This window comes from Hipposideros armiger, unplaced genomic scaffold (assembly GCF_001890085.2).
Source record: "Hipposideros armiger isolate ML-2016 unplaced genomic scaffold, ASM189008v1 scaffold_1231, whole genome shotgun sequence".
NCBI classification, from domain to species: domain Eukaryota; kingdom Metazoa; phylum Chordata; class Mammalia; order Chiroptera; family Hipposideridae; genus Hipposideros; species Hipposideros armiger.
Window position 1 is genome coordinate 160,298 of NW_017732581.1, and position 19,658 is coordinate 179,955.

The 19,658-nt window shown below is 44.9% G+C and overlaps 1 protein-coding gene across 2 annotated transcripts; it reads left to right on the plus strand.

Annotated features, from left to right (window-relative positions):
- Positions 1-8,881: 8,881 nt before the first annotated feature.
- LOC109376891 (boLa class II histocompatibility antigen, DQB*0101 beta chain-like) lies at positions 8,882-16,705 on the plus strand. Of its 2 annotated transcripts, XM_019633045.1 has the most exons (6): positions 8,882-9,098; positions 10,499-10,771; positions 13,925-14,206; positions 14,708-14,818; positions 15,316-15,336; positions 15,936-16,705. In XM_019633045.1, exons 1-6 carry the CDS (start codon positions 8,990-8,992, stop codon positions 15,947-15,949), a joined length of 810 nt encoding a protein of 269 aa, XP_019488590.1. In that variant the 5' UTR covers positions 8,882-8,989; the 3' UTR covers positions 15,950-16,705. The 2 variants fall into 2 exon arrangements, with proteins under 2 accessions (XP_019488590.1, XP_019488591.1); XM_019633046.1 differs by lacking the exon at positions 15,316-15,336.
- The last annotated feature ends 2,953 nt before the right edge of the window (positions 16,706-19,658 follow it).

The window sequence follows — 19,658 nt, forward strand, 5'->3', positions numbered from 1 at the left end:
CAACTTGTCCTCTTCATCTTGAAAACTTATTATTCATGAATTAATCCACAAATAATAATCATCTCCTAGGCTTATGTTGCCAACCCTTTCCAAGAGAAAGGAAAATGACTGAACCAATGGGCACCTTTATTGATTTATAGTGGTAAGTGTCCCCTGAACCTTCAACACTGTTCAGTCTTGACTGAGGAGTCAGCAGTATTTGATATTCTGCCTAGTGACTTTTGCAAACTTTTGTCATTTTTATTTTTCCCATATAAATCTTCCCTCCAATGTATGAACTCCTAGAAGACAGGGTCCTTGTATTTTCACCTTTGAAGCACAGGATTTTAACTCTGTAGGAGTATAAAAATTATCATTGAGTGGCAATCACCACAGTCGGGGATCTGTTGGGTTTTTGGGAAGAGGGGCAAAACTACTGGAAACAACCACATAGATGTGTCAGAACTCAGACACAGGGGAACCCCTGATCATGAGGGTGAGGAATGCAGGGCACTCTGGTATGTGGCCAAGACAGGATTTTTAGACATTTGGTTAGTCCCTCTTCATCTAAGTCTAATCAAGATGAGAGAAATATGATTGTGGACTCTGTGCCATAATAGTCTATATAGCTCACAGAGCTGCACTCACTTTCTTCTTATTTCATCAACTTGTATTAAGACGCTGTTTGGGGATTTTCCAGTCAAGATAGCACAATAGGTAAACACTGTGCTTACCTTCTCTCACAACTATATCGAAATTACAACTAAACTAAAAAACAACCATCATTGAGAATTGCCTAAAATTTTGCTGAATTGAAGCCCTACAACTAAGGTCATGCAGAAAAAGCCACCTCAAGACTGGTAGGAGGGGCAGAGGCACAGAACGGGCTGGGCCTATACCCGCGTGTGACCAATAAAAATTGGGTTATTTCAGCTTCCGAGGTCCCCCTGGAGGAGTGAGAGGTCTCAGCCCCTCCCCAGCCAAGGGTGCCAGTGTCAGGGAGAAAAGTCCCCATAATTTCTGGCTGTGAAAACAAGTGGAGATTGTGATTGATTGACACGGAGGGCAGCTGGGTGCCAGGTGTTCCTCTTAAAGAGACCTCACATGGACCTAGCCACAGATAGAATCACTGGCTCTGAGCTCCAGTGCTGGGGCAGCAGCTGGAGAGGCAACAGGGACATAAGGGGAAAAGAGTTGTCTGGCATGGGATGGGGGCTGGAGAGGCAGCTTTTTGCTGAACGGAGGAGCTGGTGGAGGCTATTGTTTCTTTGTTGAACCCACCCTCCTCCAAGCACGCAGACGCATGTGGCTGCCATATCTGAGTCTCCATCAAGCTGGCTAGTGCCCTTCACCATTTGTTTGCCATGTCCTGGTGATTCAAGACCCCACCCCACCCAAATTTCAGGCACAACCAAGCCGCTTCCAGTGGCTTTTTCATACAAAGCCCCTGTCTTGGCTCATGCTGCAGACTTTTCTGGGGTCTCTCAAAAGGCTCACATAACCCAGACAAGTAGCATCTGGCTTGAGAGTGTCCTGTACTTCTGACTGAGCAGCCCTAAACCTGGCACTAGCTACACCTGGCCTTTGTTCTCAGCTTGGCCTCTCAGGGCATTTCCAAGCATGGCACAGGTGGTGGCCATCTGCAGATTTCTTTGTGGCTCCTGCCAGGTGGCCCCTGGTGAGGCACAGGCTGCGGCTGAACTTGACCTGCAGCAGGTCCCCTCCCAGGTGGCCCTGGGGCTGGCACCCCAGCAACCAGCTTCGAAGTGAGCTGGAGAATCATCCAGCCACCTCCAAGGATGATACACCCAAGGGGAAGCCTTGGCAGGCACCAGAGCCCTGCTGAGGCAGATCCTGCTCCATAGGGTCAACCCCTGCAACACAACTCCACTCTATACAAGGCCAGCCCTACAACCAATGAGCTCATGGGTCAATCCCTCCCATTGATGTGCAAATATCAACCAAGGCTCAACTATAAGAGAAGGGCACACACAACCCACACAAGGGACACACCTAGAGTGCAAGGCTCAAGTGACCAGGAAAATTGCGCCATTGAGCCCTACAGCACACCTACTACATAAAGCCACTCTATTAAGACCAGGAAACGTAGTAACCCTACCTAATACATAGAAACAAACACAGGAAGGCAGCCAAAATGGGGAAACAAAGAAGCATGTCCCAAATGAAAGAACAGAACAAAGCTTCAGAAAAAGAACTAAACAAAATAAAGACAAGTAATCTACCAGACACAGAGTTTCAAATGCCGGTTATAAGGATGCTCAGTGATCTTAGGGAAAGCTTCAAGAAAGAGATAGGAAACATAAAAATGGAGAGAGAAAACATAATTAAGAACCATTCAGAAATAAAGAACACACTAACAGAGATGAAGAATACATTACAGGGAATCAACAGTAGATTAGATGAAGCACGGGATCAAATCAGCAATTTAGAAGATAAGGTAGCAGAAAACAGCCAGTCAGAACACCCAAAAGTAAAAAGAATCCTAAAAACTGAGGAAAGTTTAAGGGGTCCCTGGGATAACCTCAAGTGTAGTAACATTCACATTATAGTGGTAGCAGAAGGAGAAGAGAGAGCAAGGGATTGAAAAGCTATTTGAAGAAATAATGACACAAAACTTCCATAACCTGTTGAAGGAAAGAGATATACAAACCCAGGAAGCACAGAGAGTCCCAAACAAGATGAACCCAAAGATGCCCACACCAACACACAGAATAATTAAAATGCCAGCGGTTAAAAAACAAAGAGAGAATCTTAAAAGCAGCAAGAGAAAAGCAGTTAGTTACCAATTAGGGAGCCCCCATAAGACTGCCAGCTGATGTCTCAACAGAAACTTTGCAGGCCAGAAGGGATTGGTGGAAATACTCAAAGTGATGCAAAGCAAGGACCTACAACCTAGCAAAGCTATTATTTAGAACTGAAGGACAGATAAAGAGCTCCCCAGACAAGAAAAAGCTAAAGGAGTTCATCACCACCAAAGCAGTATTACAAGGAATCTTAGAGGGACTTTTAAGATGAAAAAAAAATGTGTGTGTGTGTGTGTATGAATAATAAAATGGCAATAACTACATACCTATCAACAATTACTTTTCATGAAAATGGATTAAATGCTCCAATCAAAAGATGGGGGCGGGGACTAAGTGAATAAGAAAATAAGCCCCTTACATGTGCTGCTTGCAAGATACTCACTTAAGATTGAAAGACACACAGACTGAAAGTAAAGGGATGGAAAAAGATATTTCATGAAAATGGAAACAAACAAGCAAACAAAAGCCTGGGATAGCAATATTTATATCAGACAAAATAGACTTTAAAACAAAGACTATAACAGGAGGCAAAAAAGGACGTAGTAAATCCCACTTCTGGGTCTTTATCTGAACAAACCCAAAATGCTACTTCAAGAGGGTGTGCTCATCCATGTTTATTGCAGTATTATTTACATAAGCCAAGATATGAAGGCAACCTGGGTGTCCCTGAATGGATGAATGGACCAAGAAGAGGTGGTACATATATACAATGGAATATTACCCATAAAAATACTGAAATCTTGCCATCTATGACAACATGGATAGAACTAGAGAGTATTGTGCTGAGTGTAGTAAGTCAGACAGTAAACAACAAATGCCATCTAATTTCACTTGTAAGTGGAATTTAAACCCTCCATCGGGTGCAACTGATCTCACAGATTCATTGCACACAAATTTTCAAATATCTAACAGTTAACTTAAGTATTATGACTCGTTGCTTCCGTATCTTCCCAGTCTACCGTAACCTATCGCCAGTCGTGTTTGTGACTTAGTACAGTAAAGACATATTTCATAGTGGCATCTTGAATCTCACAGATTCGTTGTGCTTATTTGAGATATGTTTTATATTTTCTCAACAGATTTTTTTGTATAGTACTATCCTTTCAGACATTCCAGTATGAGATTGTAAGTATAGTTTTATTATTGAAACTTAGTAATTGGGTATTTTATTTTCTAGTTAATCTGACAGATTCATTGTACCTGTTTAGGGTAATATATTTCCTTTGTAGGTTTTACTTTCTAAAATGGCTCAACCTCAAAGGTTTTATAATCCAGATGACCCGAAAGATGCTGAGATATTGCAACAAATGTTGATGGAGTCTGATGATAATGATGAAAATGACCTTGAATCTGAAGACAAAAGTGACACAGATGGTGAAGATCAAGTTGAAGAATGAGACCAAAATTCTGACATTGAGCAAGAAAGTTCTTCTTCAGTAAGTGATCAAAAAAGTAGTAATGAAGAAATAGATGAATATTTTATTGAGAAAGATAAAATGTAAGTGGCATTAATGCACAAGTACCTAGAGAATGGAAATTAAGTTAAAAAAAGACATTAATTTTTTAAACAGTTGAGTAGGGAATTGGTAGCTGAACATATGAACAAAAGAATCACAAAAAATAGGAGAATTCCTTCACTTCTCCAACAAAAATTGCTGAAGTTTACTACATCTGCTGTCAGAGTTTAAGGAGAAGAACCTGAGGCCACCACTTCATCAAACAAAAGGAAACGAAATAGTCTCAGAGATATAGAGGAAAAACTAATGGTTGCTAGATGGGAGGGGGGTGGGGATGAGGGAGAAGGGGAAGGGATTAGACAGCATAAATAGGTAACTATAGTATTCCCACAGGGATATGAAAGACAGTTCAGGGAATATAATTCTTAATGTTGTAAATATTTTGTACTTTGTCAGTTGGTCACATGTCTTGTTAGGGAGACCACTTTATGGACGGTGTAGAGGCTTGAAGGTGTAGAGTGAGATATCACCTCATATCTGTTAGAATGACTATCATCAACAAGACAAATAACAACAAGTGTTGGAGGGCTGTCTAGAAAAAGGAACCCTCATATGCGTACACTGTTGGTGGCAATGTAGATTGGTGAAGCTGCTATGGAAGGCAGTGTGGAAGTTCGTCAAAAAAATTAGGAATAGAATTACCGTATGACACAGCAATCCCTCTCCTGGGTATCTACCCCAAAAATCTGAAAACATTTATCTGTAAAGATATATGAGGTCAGACAATTAAGTTTGCAAACTCATCCTAGAAAAAATGCTACATACCTCATTTCTGAATATCACTATGGTCACCTTTGAAGTACTTCCCTTGGGGAGCTATGTACTGACGCCAGTGCCTATTTCACCCTTCAAAGCAATTTTGGAGCTCTTTTTCTGGAATGGTCATCAGAGCTGTCATCGTGTTACCCTTGATGTCCTGAATGTCATCAAAATGACTTCCTTTCAATCTTTCCTTTATCTTCAGGTAAAGAAAGAAGTCATTGGGGGCCAGATTAAGTGAGTAGGAAGGGTGTTCCAATACAGTTATTTGTTTATGGGCTAAACACTCCCTCAGAGACAGTGCCGTGTGAGCTGGAGCACTGTTGTGATACAAAGAGCCACGAAAAGAGCCATGGCGAAAAGTTCAGGTCATCTAACTTTTCATGCAGCCTTTCCAACACTTCCAAATAGTAAAGTTGGTTAACTATTTGTCCAGTTGGTACAAATTCATAATGAATAATCCCCCTGATATAAAAATAAAGGTTAGCAACATCATTGCAATGAGTTCGCAAGCTTAATTATCACACCTCACATGTACTCCGATGTTCGTTACAGCTTTATATACGGTGGCCAAAACATGGAAACAACCAAAGTGTCCTTTCGCAGATGACTGGATAAAGAAGATATGGTGTATATATACAATGGAATACCACTCTGCCATAAGATAAGTTGAAATACTGCCATTTGCAACAACATGAATGGATTTTGAGATTATTACGCTAAGTGAAATAAGTTAGAAAAAGTTGAGAACCATATGACTTCACTCATATGTGGGATATAAAACTGAAAGCAACAAAGGAACAAGATAAACAAATAAAGAAACAAAAACTCATAGACAACAGTTTAGTGGTTACCAGAGGGTAAGGGGGAAGGGGGGTGGTGGAAGAGGGTAAAGAGTGTCAAATATATGGTGATGGAAAGAGAACTGACTCTGGGTGGTGAGCACACAATGTAATATATAGATGATATATTATAGAATTGTGCACCTGAAACCTATGTAATTTTACTAACCATTGTCACCCCAATAAATTTAATTAAAAAAAAGATTTAGAAAATTTCAGGGATGATTGCTTGATAAATTTTTATTAAAGGGAAATAATACTCTAGGGCAGTATTTCTTTTTTTAATCATATTTTTTATTTCAGTATAGTTGGCATACAATATTATATTAGTTTCAGGTGTTCAATATGGTGATTAGATATTTATATACCTTACAATGTGACTACCACAGTAAATCTAGTAATCATTTGTCACCGTGCAAACTTATCACACTATTTTTTACTATATTCCCTTTCACCTTTTTCACCCATCCCCCCTAGCCCCCACCCCCCAGACAACTATCATTTTGATCTCTGTTGGGGGCAGTATATCTAATTATTATTACTACTGACATATATTATTACTACAAGGAGGCCATTGCACCCTTCGAATATACATTTCTTGATTTCTGAAGTGAATACAGAATGGAGTCCTGGATGGGCTTTCTGGTGACAAGATGATGATTATGTTCACGGTTAACCCCACTGACCAAGCACAGAGTCTAAGGGATGCTGACTGGGGAAGATTAATTTCTCCCTGAATTTCCACAAGAAAGGAGTCCATAACTTCAATCTTCCACCCTGAGGGAATAAGGATGTCCCCAGGGGAGAGTCTCCCTACTGTAACCCTGGCCCATATCAACGACTGTTTCTTTATCCCCTTGCCTACCCACAGGAGCACACACTGTCCTCACCCTAGTAGCCTGGCCTCCACAGAGGCCTGGCGGGGTGATTTAGGTGAGGTGCCTGGAGTCAGGATGTTAGTCCAAGTTCCCTCCTCTCCGGCCAGGTCTGCAGCGGCTGCCCTGAGCAATGCAGCAGGGACAGGAACAGTGCAGAGAACTCTAGAAAAGGGAGAGGATGCTGACTGGGTCAGGGGGAAGTCTAAACCAGAGCCTTTGGGATGAGGTTTCAGCCAATCAGAAGAAGGATTCTAAGGTGACGCTTTCGTTGCTAGTAGGAGTCTGTGCGAAGAGGCCTGTGAGACAGGGAAATCCCCAGGTCGGAGGCAGCCTGCGTTGCACAGTCCCGATCAGAACTGACAGAATTTACCCACTTAGGACAGGAGGGGGATGGGCCAGAGGCCTCTGTTTATTCTGAAGGCTGCTGAGCTGAGGGCTAAGGGAACTGAGGCACTTTTAAGGTCCCTCTCTGACCATCCCTCATGCCCCCCAGCCCTACTCCAGGTCTGAGCTTGATGTTCCTCCTTTATGCTTCCATCCCACCGTGGAAACCGTCTCCATTTTGGAGTTTCCCTGATCCTGCATACACCACAGCGGGTGGGAGCCCAGGGACGAATTTCCCAGTCTCAGGCGCTCTGGAACTATGCACCCACCAGAGAAAACTGGGATAACTCACTGCCTCCATGTGCCGCTAATGGGAACTTCTCGTTGTTACCTCTTCCCTAATTCCTTTTACCTGGTAATCTCCTTATAGTCTGCTTTTAGATCCTGTCCTTTATTTTAGAAGGAAAATTAAAATACAGGAGGAGAGAAAAGGGGCGTGGGGCGGGGGAATAGTGATTGCCTTATTTACTCCTATCTGCCGGGCACTGTTCTAACTGCTCTATAACCAGTTAGTACTGCCCCTTGTCATGTGCAGGAGGAACCTGATAAATAATACATTTCTTTTAAAAAGCACATCAATACTTCTGCCATCTGGGGTTGGATGTTTAGGACTGACACCGTACAGTCTGTAACTCTAAACATCTGCTCCCTCATTAACACTATTCAGGCCCCAGGGAATGCTTCTCCACGTTTTGCTCTCTGCATCGAGGAACTAAACGTGACCATGTCTGATGTTGAGAGTTTGTGGATTGTGCCTTTGCTGACTTCACATGAACCTGTTTCATGGTTTAGGGAAGATCTAAGCAGCTGAAGAGCTTATAAGAGAAAAGTCAAATTAATTTTTGAAATACTTTCATTCAAAGAGCACAAATGCAACAGGTTCTTGCTTAATGAAAAATCACTTGCCAGCAGGACTGGATGTCAATGTTTTTGTTTTCTTGTTCTCCATGTAAATGTGATATTCTCACCAGTTACACATGGCAGCAGAGGAACATTCTGCAATATTAAACTAGTCATGTTACTGTTAAGTTTGTATATACGAAGATCTAGATGTAACGTGCATGGAACATGACCCACATTCTCCAAAGAGAAGCCTGAGGCAAAAAGAGGCTCAGTAATTTCAACAAATAAGCGCATTAATGGTAAAACTGCAGCTCAGAACCATTTCCTTTTCAGAGCTCTGCTCTTCCCACCACAACTTAAAGTGCTCAGAGTATCTAAGACAATAGAAGTGAACATCTCTGTGACAATAATTTTCTCTCCCCTGACATATGATCCCCATTTATTTTTCCTTACTAAAAATCCCAGTATAAGAACAATAGCTTTTTAATAATTATCACAAAGGTGTCTACTCTTGAGTCATTTTTCCTTTTGGTTCTTTAAGCCCCTAAGGCATTCAATCTTCAGACCTTCTATAGAGAAAATCTTCCCTTCAAATGTTTATCCAGGGCGATTTTTTTTTAAATTAAAGTTACTGGGGTGACAATTGTTAGTAAAGTTACATAGGTTTCAGGTGTACAATTCTGTAACACATCATTTAAAAATTACATTGTATGTTCACCACCCAGAGTCTATTTGATGAAGATACAGTGCCAGGCATTGGATTGAGAACCTTTAGCAAAAACGTCTGCCCAGAGACAGATGAGGTCCTTCAGCTCCAGTGCTGATTGGTTCCTTTCCTAGGGACTCTCCAATCCTACCGTGCTTGGACTCTGTCACAGGTTTTTATTCTCTGAAGTGGGTACATCAGAGCCACCAGGTGTGAGCTGTGTTGACTGCCATTACTTATTTCTTTGCTCTCAGTTATGTCTGGGACGATGGCTCTGCGAATCCCCAGAGGCCTTTGGACAGCAGCTTTGATGGTGACGCTGGTGGTGCTGAGCGCCCCAGTGACTGAGAGCAGAGATTCTCCACGTGAGTGCAGGGCAGCTGCTCCCCAGAGCCAGTGCTCTGGACAACAGGCTCTGAGGGACCCTTGGGCTGGGGTATGGGGGATTCTATGATCTCAAAATACAGTGTTTTATCACTCATTTCCTCTCTTTGGGAAAGAGAGCTAGATACATTCTCATTTCCACTTTGTTAGGTGAGGACAATCCCCATGTCACAGGCTCAAGCCTGGGGATGTTATAATGGGGAGGATGACACCAAGTGTGCCTCTACTACTAGTGACAGGAAAAAGTGACACTGATGTTATTTTTGAAGATAAGAATTTCTCCAAAGAAGAGAAGCAGGATTTGTCATTTCAGGGCCCCCCAAGACCTTGTCTGGACTAAATACTGTGGGATTCTGGGTTGGGGACGCATAGGGCAGGAGCGGCCTGTGTCGTCTCAGTGTTTGAGGAAAAGGACTTAACATTCCTGACCCTGAGCGGAGGGCTTGTGGGGCAAAGTCTTGGTGTCTGAGTGAAGGTGACTGAGTGACCACAGGCACCGGGTGTTAACTTCAAGTTTCGCTGGTTTATGGAACTGGAATGGGATTCAGAGGCTTGAGCTGACAATGCACTGTATGTGGGAGGAAGTAAAGTAGGGAAATAATACGTATGGAGAACCATTTATATCAGACACAGGATTAATATCTTTAGATTCCTCTCAATCTTCCTAACACCCCTATGTGTAGGTATTATGATTCTTTACACGGTTATAATATATTCCAAATAACCGGCCCAAGCTGGTAATAGGCACAGTTTAGTTGGAATTTAATTGATCTGATTAAAGCCTGTGCTCTTTCCATGTATGAATCAGGCGTTCCTTTCCAGGACTAGGGAGGCTGGGTCCCTTCTCTCCACACAGGAGTGAGAGCCTCACACTGCAGCTGGTTCACATGGAAACGCAGAGTAACCCCGGCGTGGGAGGGAAGGCACTTCGCCCGGGGTCGATGAGAAATTCAATCAGGACGAGGACAGGCTTAACTCCAGACCTCTCTCGTCACTCCCTTGAACGCACACGCTTCTGTGGATGCTTGTTTGTCCCTGAGGTCCCCGAGTGCTATGGGGGATGGGGTTTCAGTGAGAGCGTCCCGATCTAAGTACCGGGATGGGAGTAAAACCGCCCGACTGCCCCCTCAGCCGGTTCTCAGGCCCCGGCAGGTCCCAGGCCTGTCGCTGGGGACAGGCTGCCCTCCGTACCCTCCGTCCCGCAGGCCGCTCTGGAAGCCCTCAGACGGCCCGAGGGTCCCGGTTCCGAGCGGGTTGGGCGGGAGCCGAGGTCGCCGCCGGGCTCCGGGTGGATCTGCCCCAACTGCCCGCGACCCAGGACAGGGAGGCGGCCACGCGGGGCTGAGGGCGGAGGCCTGACCGCGGCGCTGACTCCCCGCAGAGGATTTCGTGTTCCAGTTTAGCCCCAAGTGCTACTTCACCAACGGGACGCAGCGGGTGCGGTTTTTGGAGAGATACATCTACAACCGGGAGGAGTACGTGCGCTTCGACAGCGACCTGGGGAAGTACGTGGCGGTGACCGAGCTGGGGCGGCTGGAAGCCGAGTACTTCAACAGCCAGCAGGACATCCTGGAGGAGACGCGGGCGGAGGTGGACACGGTGTGCAGGCACAACTACGAGAACGAGGAGGCCCGCACGACCCTGAAGCGGCGAGGTGAGCGCGGTCCGCCGCCGGCCGGGGCAGCGCGGGGAGGGGACAGGGAGGCGGGGCGTCCGCGCGCAGGGCGGGGACCGAGGGCGGAGCCGCGGGGTGCGCGTCCCCGGCCCCCGAAGCGCGGGCAGAGGCGGCCGGGCCTGGCGGTGTGGCCCCGCTGTCGCCGCTGCTCTTCCGCTAACTCCGCGCCCCGCCTGGGCTGAGCTGTGCTCGCCTCCTCGTCCCTCGGGGTCCCCCAGGGGGTGCCCCGTGCCCGGCGATCCCCCCGCCCCGGCCCCGCCTCGGGCTCTGAGCGCCCCGCAAGGCCCGGCTCCGGCTCCCGCCACCGCGAAGCTGAAGGACCGGACGCCCCGCGATTAGGGCTGCAGCCCCGCTGCAGGCGGGCACCTCGCACACGGGGGGGATGTGTTAGAGTCGTGACATACTGTACTCTGACATCGGTGTCAAATTATTCGTCTCAATTCTGTTTTCTTAAATGGCTGTCACTAGTCCTGGGCCTCTTTGAGGCGAGGGACTGCGTTGTTATACCCCGTACCTGACACATGACTGACACAGCGTGAGCTCACTAAACCTTTGTGCAATGAATGAGTAGGTGTACTCAGCTACCCATCCACTAAGACTCAGTAGAAAGCAGAAGGGGAATTAAAAACTGACTTCATTAATTATTTTGTACTGTTTTGCTTAACTCTCTTGACTTGGATCATAATATTTTAGAATTTGTGAATGCAAAGTCTGAGAGAAAAAGTGTTTGCTAAAAATAAAAACACTTGAATGGTGTTGTAAGGCAGAACTTAAATTTCTTAGAAAAGCTCAACAAATGGCCCAATAGAGCTGAAGTTTTGGAATAATGAATTGACGCTATTAAATTATTGAATAAAGAAGTTTCAGGTTCCTTTTGACCTAGACCCTGCCTATCTTCTTCCCCTCCCCTCTCCACCACCCCGTGCCCCCCAAGCATCACTGTCCACTTTAGGGGTAGATATTTTGAAAGTTAATTCCACCCATTTAATGAGCTTCTATTTCTAGACAATTTACCATACCAAAGGCCACCTATTTCATGCTATTTAATTTCACAACTACTTGTGTGTTAGGAATTAACATCACTGCTTTAATATGCTAATATTGATACATAATAAACACTTTAAGTAATTAGCCCACAGTTATTCACCAGACCCTGACGCCTCCCCAGAATACACAGCAGTCATTAGGTTATATGTTACATGTATATACTACACATATATGTTGGAAGCAAAGCCTCATTAAAGCCAGTTATGAGAGTTATGAGCAACAATATGAGTCTGTTCTTGCCTATTCTCGGTGTTGGTGGAATAAAATGATACTTTCAGGGGATTAAAAATTCACTGATGAATTCTTAGTCTGACCCCAGTGTTATCTATGCATGTTTATATAACTTTTAACTTATATTCACACCCTCTTGCTTTCTGAACCACATCCTAATGCTACCAAGTACTTATATTTATGCTATTTCAGGTCTTTTTTAAAATAAAAGTTATTCTAACATTTTTCTCTCGAGCTTGTGCCCTCTGTTTTTACTCCCAATCTGTCTAAGATGACAGATTTTATAAGTTAAAATAGATGACTATGATTTCAGTCAGTCTCCAGGAAAGACACCTGAACAAGAATTAAAGTATAAGCTGAAAACACGGTTCCTTGCAGATGATGGCTCCCGAGTGGCATTTAACTGGGGTGCTGAGACTGCCTGCTGAGCTCAGCAAGTCCCACTCACGCTTCCATGTTCACATTACATTCTCATTAACCCAGCCAACCTCTGCAGGAATCTCAGAATATTCTCTACAGAGAACATACATGATAATAATGCCTGACTTCAGAACAAGGAAGTGATTCTTACTAGTAAGGGGATGGAGTAGGGTAGGCAAACTCACTTGAATGTTAAAAGAAAATTAGGGGGAAAAAAGAAAATAAGAAAACATAACATATTATCAAATAGACAAAACACACATGAAATATTTGCCATGGTTTCACACTATTGGAATAAGGGAGATGCAGTAAAATGGCTGGAGAGATAAAGGATAAGATGTGTAAGGAGGTATGGAGAGGGGTGTCGTATTTGACTACTAGTAGCAATTTGGAAGATACAGGAATCCAGACATGGGCAAAGATGATGTTTTATCAGTGTTACTTGTTTTCAAGGTTCCCCTTCTTTTTCTCCAAAATTTACAAACTTTTGAGATAACATACTTTTTTTTTTTTTTTTGGTCTGCAGGTTCTGTAAAGGCAGGGACATGGTCTGTTGTTTATCTTTCTAGTCCCAGGGCTTGTTAAATTTTATTTGTTGAATGAATGAATAAATGAATCAACAATTGAATAAAATATAGGTGTCATATGCAATGTAGAGATGGAAGTTTGTGTATTTAATAATATAAAGTTTTATGGAGAGTTTACCACAGAATGGTATGTGAGTTAAGGTTAGGCCAAAAGCTAAGAGAGATGCTTTGATGGGCAACATGTTAAGAAGTGCTGTTGCTCTCAAATTCTGTTAGTATTCCACGCTGAGAGTTATAGATTATAGCCTTTTTGAGAAGTATTGCTTTGAAGGAAGGATGTGATGGTCACAGTTGTCCCACTTTGTTGGACATAGAAACGCCTATACATTTTTAATCCTCAGTCCATGTTACTATTCATGGGGCCATGACTAGTGTTGATGCTCTCATGGCCAGCGGGAGACTCAAAACTGATGTACTTTCTATGCTGTGAGGGGCACTGGGACTAACAGAAAATAGTGTCACTGCCCTAGTGAGACTCACTAGAGCTGATCCTGATTGTCACCTTCAGTAGGTGTAGGGAAAAAGAAGTCCAGGTTTATATTTATTTTTTTAATTTTTAAAATTTTCGTGTGTAATATAGCAATTTATAATTTTAAAGTGTTTCATTTTTATCTATTGGTATCAACAGAATAACTTCCATAGAAGGACTACTATTATCTCTGGAGACTGAAAAGTTAACTAATATGTTTATTGAAGCTGATACAGTAGCCCAGCTTGGATCCTAATCCAAGAGTTGGAATCCGGGGATCTTTCCACTCTGGTTCCAAGGAGGACCCCGCCCCATGGGGAGGCGTGCCGTGTGGTCTCAATCTCACTATGCCCTCTCCTGTCTGTTACTCCCCCACAGTGGAACCTTCAGTGACCATCTCCCCATCCAAGACAGAGGCTCTAAACCACCACAACCTGCTTGTCTGCGCGGTGACAGATTTCTATCCAGGCCACATCAAAGTCCGGTGGTTCTGGAACCACCAGGAGGAGACAGCTGGCATCGTGTCCACCCCCCTTATCAGGAATGGGGACTGGACGTTCCAGATCCTGGTGATGCTGGAAATGACCCCCCAGCGAGGAGACGTCTACACCTGCCACGTGGAGCACCCCAGCCTCCAGAGCCCCATCACGGTGGAGTGGCGTAAGGGGCAGTTTGTTTCCTTTCATTGTGGGCCACATGAGACAGAAGGCAAACAGAACTTCCCCTGATCCATCTCATCCTTTCCCTTATCCCTGGTGTCTCCACTGAGCTGGAAATTCCAGGAACTAGAATGCCTCTTGTGCCACAGGGACATCGGAAGAACCATGACCTCATTGCCTTTGCTAGGAGGTCACTCCATACACCATGGCCCCAGAACCCAGCCTGGTAGCTCTGAGGGATCGGCTGTTACAGCTGGTGACTGGGGCCTTAAGGCCTAAGGTTAGGATGTGTCTCGAGGAGCAGGGGTCTGCTTCCCACTTTCTCTCACTCACTCAACAGTGTCCACGGATCTGTGGTCTGGTCTTCCCCTAAGGGTGTTAAGAACGGAGAACTGGATTCCCCTGGCACCTCCCCATCCTGTACCTCAGACTGGACTCAGGCTTCCCAAAGGGACTCCGCAGGTGTGGGGACAAAGGCTGACACTCAGGCTCTGCCCTCCAGGAGCACAGTCTGAATCCGCCCAGAGCAAGATGCTGAGTGGCGTCGGGGGCTTCGTGCTGGGGCTGCTCTTCCTCGGGCTGGGCCTTGTCATCCATCACCGGAAACAGAAGGGTAAGGAGCTCTGGGGACATGGGGACGGTGAGCTGTGACTGAGACTGTTGAGGGAGGTCTTTGCTTGTAGGAGTAACTCTTACCTCCTGACCCTGAAAGGAAGGAAGGAGCCTGGGCTGGTGGTGGGGAGATGGAGCAGCCTAGGGGGAGACACTGGACTCTGATTTTACTGGTTGAAAGGCCACCCTACAACACAGGTGACTGGTGGAGCCTATTCTAGGACTTACTTACAGGTCATTGTTATCTCACTGGCACCTTTCCAGAAGCTTCTTCTTTTAAGAGGGTCAGACCATTGTCTTCTCTTCCGTCTAGTGATAGTTTCATTCATTTGGTGTGTGTGAGGTGGGTGGTTAGCTTAGGGCAGTGAAGGCCTTGTGGTTGATGGGCAATGAGGAAATAAATTTCCAATTAAATTGCATACCTCATTTCCCTTTGGGGTGAGTGAGGACCTGCTGTTTGTGTAATGAGATCTTTCTCTGTGTATCTTCCTTCTGTAGGTCTTCATGGCCCCCTGCCAGGTACTATTTCTGCTCTATTCATTGGGGGTAGAGGGAGGGGTGACTGATAAAAGAGGGGAGGGCGTGAGGTGAGTGTACCTGGGCACAGTGGTCTGGTTCATGGCCTGTTCCCTGCCACAGGATTAAGAGTTGGGGGAGCAGTTTGCCCAGTTTCTGTAGGAATCCCCAGGCTTGTCATCCAGAACCAGGCCATAACTTTGGTGGCATCTTTCTGTGAAACTTGGAGCCAGAGCCTGTCTTGGTGTTAGACACCAGGATGGTGCCCACTTTGTGCTAGATATTGGTGGCCACTGCCTGTGGATATTAATAAGTGATGGAAAGAGGTTCCTAGTAGTGGAAGGAAGGCAGTTGTCATCTAATTCACTAAAAACAGTGAAATCATGTTCCACAGAAGCGTAACAGCGGCTCCCTGGCGTTCACACATTGCATTGAGCTAACTTGCCCTGTCCTCTTTAGCTGATTTCACCTTTACACTGACATGGGGGAGGCAGTGACGACATGGCCTGGACCTCAGCTTTCTGTCTGATGCTGCAGGGCCCCAGGGGAGGGGAGAGGACGTCCCTCAGGGTGCCCCGTGCTGATCACTCTCTCTCCTGCAGGGCTCCTGCGCTGACTCCTGAGGACACTTGGACTGGCCTTGGTCTTCTCTCTTCTGAAATGCCTGCCCGCCCTTGCCCAGAATTCCCAGCTGCCTGTCAGCCTGCCCCTCTGAGGTCAGAGTCCTACAATGACACTAATGGACTCAGGTCACCTCCTGTGACCCCCACCCCAAGGATCTGCCTGCCATGCTGCTTCCTGCACGGACCCCGGGAGCCTCCCAGCAGCATCTGCTCAGGCCCCAGGGTGTTTTTCTGTGTCTTTTCTCCCCCCACAGACTGTTCAAGAGAAGCACATCAAAACCATTTACCTGCCTACAGCTTTCATCATAATTAAATGTATTATGAGTTATCTGTATCCTGAACCCCCTTAAATGAGCGGAGGTAGGAAAGCAATGCAGAATGAAAGTTAACATATTTTGAGGTGACCCAACCAACTTGGGACCAGAAGGAGGGGTTGTTCCTTGAAAGGAGACTAGAAGCATCTTTGGGTGCCATGTAAGGGTGGAAAGAGGAGACAGAAGATCATTTCAATCATAACATCCTTCCTGGTTCTTTAGTACTGATGTTGAGTGCAGTGGTCTCAGGATGTACCGCCCCTCGTCCTGTCTGGTGAGAACTTAAGTAGCACAGTGGAATTGTTTGCACTCATACAGTAGCCTCTGGTCGCTGGTGTTTCAAGTATATCCTGGCAAGTCACATTGATTGTGATCAATTTTTATATTTGAGAAAGTATAACCAGCAATAAAAGTACTATTTTTGGTTTCAAATGATAGAAATCCAGCACAAATGTATTTTGTTCATGTTATAAGTCAGCCTGGGGTCAAGTTGATTCAGAAGTGACTAAGTCCATGCAGTCAGTGAGAGCTTCGTCTCTCTCTTCTGTTTTATCTGCATCTGTGTGCCTTTCTCTCTTTCTCTTTGTCCCTGTATATTTCTATCGTGTGTTTCTCTGCATCTGTCTCTGTCTCCCTTGCTGGGTCTCTCACTGTATTGCTGCATCTCTTTCTTTCACTTTTCTCTTTCTACACTTTTTCCACTATTTGCCTGCATCTCTTTATCCCTGTGTTTCTTTTTGCATCTCTCTATTTTCTGCATTTCTTTTTCATCACCTCACATTTAATCCCATCTCTGTTTCTCTCTGTGTATGTATGTCTCTGTCTGTCTCTGTTATGTGTTTCTAGGGTGTCTACCAGAATTTTAACCATTTTAGCCAAGATTCTGATTGGCGTAACCTGGGTAACAGTCACACTTATCAAAGACATGACCCTGTCCATGGGATACAGCCAGCCAGCATTGTGCTCAGCACACTGGAAACAGGGACTGGATTTTCCAGCTCCTGTGTTGCTGGAGTGGCAATATCTACACCTGCCACGTGGACACCCCAGCCTCCAGAGCCCCCTACATTGGAGTGATGTAGAGGCAGTTTGTTTCTCGTGGACCCCATATGACAAATGGCAGAGCTCCCACTGGTTCTAGGTTCCCTGCTGAAGTGTTGGTTCACACTCATCCCACCCGTTGTCTCCTGCACAGTCGCCTGGTGGTGCTGCTGAGCAGGAATTCTCAGAGGACAGAGCTCCCCTGTCTGTGAACATAATGACCTGTCGATTCCTGATGACATTCTCTTCCCAGGTGTTAGGAAGGTCACTACTCACTGTGGGTCCTTACACATGGACTCCATCTCAGACTCTGGTCCTGGAGGCAGGAGGCTAGGAGCATCTCTGAGGCTATGGAGGCCATGCTCCTGAGGGACAGGTGTGCCCTCCCCTGCCCCCTCACTCACCCACTGGGCCTGAAGAACCCGATGACAGGGCCTTCCCTCTCCTGGTTGAGGTCAGAATGGAGAACCAGGCTTCCTCCATCTCCTGCAAACCAGGCTGCACTGCAGGTAATCAGGCAGGGACACTGGGGTGTGGGGACAGATGGTGGTACTTGGGATTCTGCTCCCCAAGGTCAGAGTCTGAATCTGCTTAGAACAGGATGCTGAGTGCTCAGAGTTTTTGTGCTCTTTTGTCATCTTCCTCAGGGTCAGCACTATCACTCACTACAGGAGTAAATATGGAGTGACACTTCTGTGGAAGTGGGTGACTAGGGAGCCCTTGCTGTCTATATGTAACTGTTTGCTTTTGTCTCTGCAAAGTCTAGAGGCACAGCTGGATTCTGAACCAGATTCAGAGTTTAGGGTGATTTGAAACAATTTTTTAGTTGAAACATAAGCCCTATTGTACAATAAGGGTGAGTGGTAAAGTATATGCTGGGACATTCTGACAGTTCAACATTGTCACACCGGGCCCATGCTGGAAGATTCCTTTTTTTTTTTTTTATTGTTAGTTTCAGGTGTACAGAACAATGCAATGGTTTTCCTTTTCACCCTTCACACAGAAACAACCCCTGTCCCCCATCTACTACTCTCCCACCCCCAATATCATGCTTATCTATTACAATTCCATTGACTCCATTCCCACTCTCTACTCCATGTCCCGAGACTATATGTGTATATAATTATAGTTGACATACAATATTATTCAACATCAGCTTCAGAAATATAGTGCAGTGGTCAGGCCTCTACACCAACTATGAAGTGGTCTCCCCAACAGGACATGAGTTCATCTGGCCCCCTAAAAATATTTACAATATTATTGATTATATTCCCCAGATTGTCTTTTCTATCCCTCAGGCCATATTGTAGTTACCAATTTGTACTGTCTCATCCCTTCCCCTTCTCCCTCATCCCCACCCCGGTCCCATCATCAGTTTTTCCTCTGTGTCTCTGAGACTATTTCTGTTTACATTGCTCATTTATTCAGTTCTTTAGAGTCCACATATAAGTGAGATCGTATAGTATTTGTCTTTCTCTGACTGACTTATTTCACCTAGCATAATGTTCTCTAGTTCCATCCATATTGTTGCAAATGGTACTATTTCCTTCTTCTTTATAGTGAGTAATACTCCATTGTGTAAATGTACCATAGTTTCTTAATCCAGTCGTCTACTGATGGGCATTTTGGTTGTTTCCAAGTCTTAGCTATTGTGCATAGCACCACAATGAACATAGGGGTGCATATATTTTTTCGAATTAATGTCTTGGGTTTTTCTGGATAAATACCTAAGAGTGGAATTGCTAGGTCATAAGGTAGTTCCATTTCCAGTTTTTTGAGATACCTCCATACCGATTTCCATAGTGGCTGCACCACCAACAGTGCACCAGGGTTCCCATTTCCCCACAACCTCACCAGCATTTGTTGTTTGTTGACTTATTGATGATAGCCATTCTGACCGGGGTAAGGTGGTATCTCATTGTAGTTTTTATTTGCATTTCCCTAATGCTTAGTGAGGTTGAACAGTTTTTCATATGCCTGTTGGCCATCTGTATGTCCTCTTTAGAGAAGTGTCTCTTCATATCCTCTGCCCAGTTTTTAATTGGGTTGTTTGTTTTTTGGTGTTGAGTTGCATGAGTGTTTTATATATTTTGGGATATTAACCCCTTACCAATTATCTCGTTGACAAATATCTTCTCCCATTCAGTAGGCTTCCTTTTAGTTTTATTGATGGTTTCTTTTGTTGTGAAAAAACTTTTAAGTTTGATGTAGTATCATATGTTCATTTTTTCTTTTACTTCCCTAACCCATGGGGATGTATCAGTAAAAATATTGCTCAGGGTAATGTCTGCAAATTTAGACCCTATATTTTCTTTTAGGAGTTTTATGGTTTCAGGTCTTACATTTA